This window comes from Wickerhamomyces anomalus (genome assembly GCF_001661255.1).
Source record: "Wickerhamomyces anomalus NRRL Y-366-8 unplaced genomic scaffold WICANscaffold_2, whole genome shotgun sequence".
In the NCBI taxonomy this organism is placed as follows: Eukaryota; Fungi; Ascomycota; class Saccharomycetes; order Phaffomycetales; family Wickerhamomycetaceae; genus Hansenula; species Hansenula anomala.
The window spans coordinates 1,138,974-1,142,912 of NW_017567111.1; the positions used below are offsets into that span (position 1 = coordinate 1,138,974).

Sequence of the window (3,939 nt, forward strand, 5' to 3'; positions counted from 1 at the left end):
GTTGTTTTAAAACTCCACAAACTTTTGATATTTTTTTGAATTCATTAATTAAAAATGATAAATTAGGTGAATATGTTAAAGTGTTGGATTTCCAAGAATTTACATCAATTGGATTAGGTCGTACTGGTAAAATGAATAAAGAAATTCAAATGGTTACTTCAACAACTATATTAAATTGTTTGAAAAAAACTCCAAATTTAATTGAATTTTTAGCAAGTGAAAATATTAAAGATGATTTAGATTCAAATTTATTAAATTATTTATTTAATCAAATGGGGAATTTAAAAGCTATTGACTTTTGTGGATGTTCTGGTGAAGTATTTGTCTCAAATTTTGATCAATTAATCATTAAGAAACCTGGTAATGAATATATTACTGATGTTTCATTTCATGATTGTACAGATTTACATCCATGGATCCTAGAGAAAATAATTATAAATTTACCAAATTTAAGAAAATTAGATCTAACTCATACTCAAATAACTTCCACAATATTGAATTTAATTCCCTATACCGCACAATTAACTCATTTATCATTATCATATTGTATCCAGTTAACAACAAGAGAATTGATCAATTTTTTCATAAATCATCCAGCAATAACATGTAATAAATTGGTTTGGTTGAATTTACAATGTGATTCATCAACCTCATCCCCTTTAAACAATAATCAATTGACTTTCTTATTGAAAATGTTTGATTGTGATTTAGTTTATTTAAATTTAGGTGGGTTAGAAATTAGTTTTGAAAACTTAATGTTGATCAAGAAGAAATTTTTAAATTTGAAAAGTTTATGCATTGCAAATACTTCAATTGATATTGAATCACTTGTTGAATTTTTAAAACCTCCTAATGATGAAAAACTAATAACCTCTCAACGTTATCAACAATTGGAATTTTTGGATCTAACAGCAAATAGATTTATAAACCGTTGGAGTATTGATAATCCACATTTCTTAAACTGTTGTCCTTCATTAGTTGCTTTTGAATTCTCAATAAAGATTATTAATGAATTGGAACAAATTGGAGGGAAATTAATAACAAGAAATGATTACAATGAAAGGGTAGTTTGGAAAACTTTTGATTCATTAGGTAGACGTGGTTGGGTTTTCAAAGTTGATGATTTTAAAAACCAAGATAATTTATCAAAAATTGGATTAACTGAATATGATATTGATACTGGACGTAAAATTTTCAAGATTTTAAAACAACCTGATTTCTTGAAGAACGTTAATAAGAAAATAAGTGTTTCTAAAGGTGTGTTGTTCAATGCAGATGAAGTGTTTGGGGATTTGGAGAGAGGAATTTATAAATATTATGGTATGAAGATGTGAAGTGATGATATGACTATATTTATTGATGATGATTTTGTTTTGTTTTGATTTGTTTTTGGTTTTGATTTTGATTTGTTATTATTGCATATTTGCTAGCGTTTCCTTTGTTTTTAGTTTCCCTGTTTTATAGTGGTAATATCTATTTGCATTATGATTTGTATACTAATTAATTCAATATTTGTGTATTTATCATCACTGTCCGCTGAATTTCCGTATTACAAATCGGCATAACAGTTTTTTTTTTCGTTTTTAAACACCGACGTCTTAGAAATCAAAAGAAAAAAAAAATTGAAATGCAAACGAAAAAACGTCAACAAAAAAGAAGTTTGATTTGTAATTGGAAATTAAGGAATTGAATTGTATATAAATATCTCAAAATGACTACTTTTTCAATTAGTTAGTTCTTGTCAAATCTTATCATTAAATCAATTCACCTTATCATGCCTCTAATTCAAGATTTCAAACCAATTCCTTTAAAAGACACAGATCTATTTAAACCTATCAAATTGGGTAACCATCAACTAAACCACAGAGTTGCATTGGCCCCATTGACACGTATGAGAAATGTCAAGAACGTGCCAACTGACCAAATGATTGATTATTATGATCAAAGATCTAATCAAGAAGGTAGTTTTGTGATAAGTGAGGCAACATTCATTTCTGCTAAAGCTGGTGGTTATGAAACAGCACCAGGTATTTTCAACGAAGAACAAATCTCACAATGGAGTAAAATCTTCAAAAAAATTCATGAGAATAAATCTGTTGTTTTCCAACAATTGTGGCAATTAGGTTGGCAATCAATCCCAAGTGCCTTAGCAGCTGATGGTTTCAAATATGTTAGTGCTTCTGATGAGCCATATATGGATGAAGCTAGTGAAAAAGCTGCCAAAGAATGTAATAATCCTCAACATGGGTTAACTATTCCAGAAATCAAAGAATATGTTAAAGATTTTGTTCAAGCTTCTAAAAATTCTTTGAAAGCAGGTGCAGATGGTGTGGAAATCCATTCAGCAAATGGTTATTTATTGAATCAATTTTTGGACTCAAATTCAAATAGAAGAACTGATGAATATGGCGGATCAATTGAAAACAGAGCAAGATTCACCTTGGAAGTTGTTGATGCTATTGTGGATGCTATTGGTGCTAATAAAGTTGGTATTAGATTATCACCATATGGTGTTTTTGGTAGTATGAATGGTTCAAAAGATCCAGAATTCTTAGCTGTTTACGCTTATGTTATTGCCCAATTGGAGAAAAGAGCATTTGACGGTAAAAGATTGGCATATATTCACTTAGTGGAACCACGAGTTACAAGTCCTCTCAATCCAGAAGGTGTTGGTGAAGTTGATGGTTCAAATGATTTCATCTACAACATTTGGAAAGGTGTTGTTATCAGAGCTGGTGATTATGCTTTACATCCTGATATTGCAGCAAAAGATGTTGGAAAACCAAATACCATGATTGCTTATGGTCGTTTATTCATTGCTAATCCTGATTTACCTTATAGATTAAAAGAAGGATTAGCTTTAAATGCTTATAATCGTGATACTTTCTATGCTCCTACCAGAGTTGGATACACTGATTACCCAACTTATGAGGAGATTAAACAAGAGAAATTATAAATTTAATATAGTTTATAGATTATAAATACAAATATAACTTATCATGAAATTAAAATTTCTTCAAAACTTTTCAATGGTAATCTGCCAGGATTCACGGTTAAATAACCTATTTCGCGAATTTTAAATGAAATCTCGATTGATTTAGTTTTTGCTTTTAAACTTCTCAGAAATTAACCCTTAAGAAATCAATTAAAACAATTAAAGAATCACATCATCATGAGCAATACGAGTAATATAAGTGGGAACAATAATAATGAACTAGACTGGGATGCCCTAATGGAGTCCAATTTGATAGATAAGCAATCGTTAAATCACCTTGTTTTGAACTATTTGATATTTGAAGGTTATGAAAGTTCAACTGTTAAATTTGCTAAAGAGATTGGTATTGATTTAAACAATAAAGGGACCAAACAAGATGATGACGAAGATGAGGTTAATCCGTTACAAAAGAATTTATTAATGGGTATAAATTCGATAAAGATTAGAAATGAAATTAAGTTAAATATATTGAATGGGGAAGTTCAATTAGCTATAAATAAATTGAATTTAAACTATCCTGATTTATTGGAACAAAATAATTTTCTTCATTTCAAATTATTATTATTGAATTTGATTGAAATGATTAGAAATAATAATGATGATTCCAAAAATGATGATAATAATCAAGAACTATTTGTTATGAATATTATCAAATTTGCTCAAGATAAATTGACAAATAAAGCAATTAAAAATGTTAAATTTATGGAGGAACTAGAATTAACAATGACTTTATTATTATATTCAAATAATAAAGATTTATTACCTGCCAAATTGAATGAACTGTTTGAATTCAAATTAAGAAGAGATATAGCTGATCTAGTGAATAAATCAATATTGGTGAAAGATTCTAATAATTTAATTGATTTAAATTATAAAAAGAAGTTTTATGAAGTTAAACACGAAGATAATGATAACAATAATGGCAATAATGAAGTTAACAATGA

The 3,939-nt window shown here is 28.2% G+C and overlaps 3 protein-coding genes across 3 annotated transcripts; all 3 read left to right on the forward strand.

Annotated features, from left to right (window-relative positions):
* Positions 1 to 5: 5 nt before the first annotated feature.
* On the forward strand, positions 6 to 1,334 carry WICANDRAFT_28788 (uncharacterized protein; the record flags this gene model as incomplete). The annotated part of the gene is made up of 1 exon (XM_019181538.1): positions 6 to 1,334. A coding segment is annotated over one exon (1,329 nt), but the record flags the coding sequence as incomplete, so codon positions are not given.
* A 440-nt stretch (positions 1,335 to 1,774) lies between these two features.
* On the forward strand, positions 1,775 to 2,956 carry WICANDRAFT_28970 (alkene reductase; the record flags this gene model as incomplete). Its single annotated transcript, XM_019181564.1, has 1 exon — positions 1,775 to 2,956. One exon carries the CDS (start codon positions 1,775 to 1,777, stop codon positions 2,954 to 2,956), a length of 1,182 nt encoding a protein of 393 aa, XP_019040237.1.
* A 216-nt stretch (positions 2,957 to 3,172) lies between these two features.
* Positions 3,173 to 3,928, forward strand: WICANDRAFT_61595 (uncharacterized protein; the record flags this gene model as incomplete). The annotated part of the gene is made up of 1 exon (XM_019183207.1): positions 3,173 to 3,928. A coding segment is annotated over one exon (756 nt), but the record flags the coding sequence as incomplete, so codon positions are not given.
* Between the last annotated feature and the right edge of the window lie 11 nt (positions 3,929 to 3,939).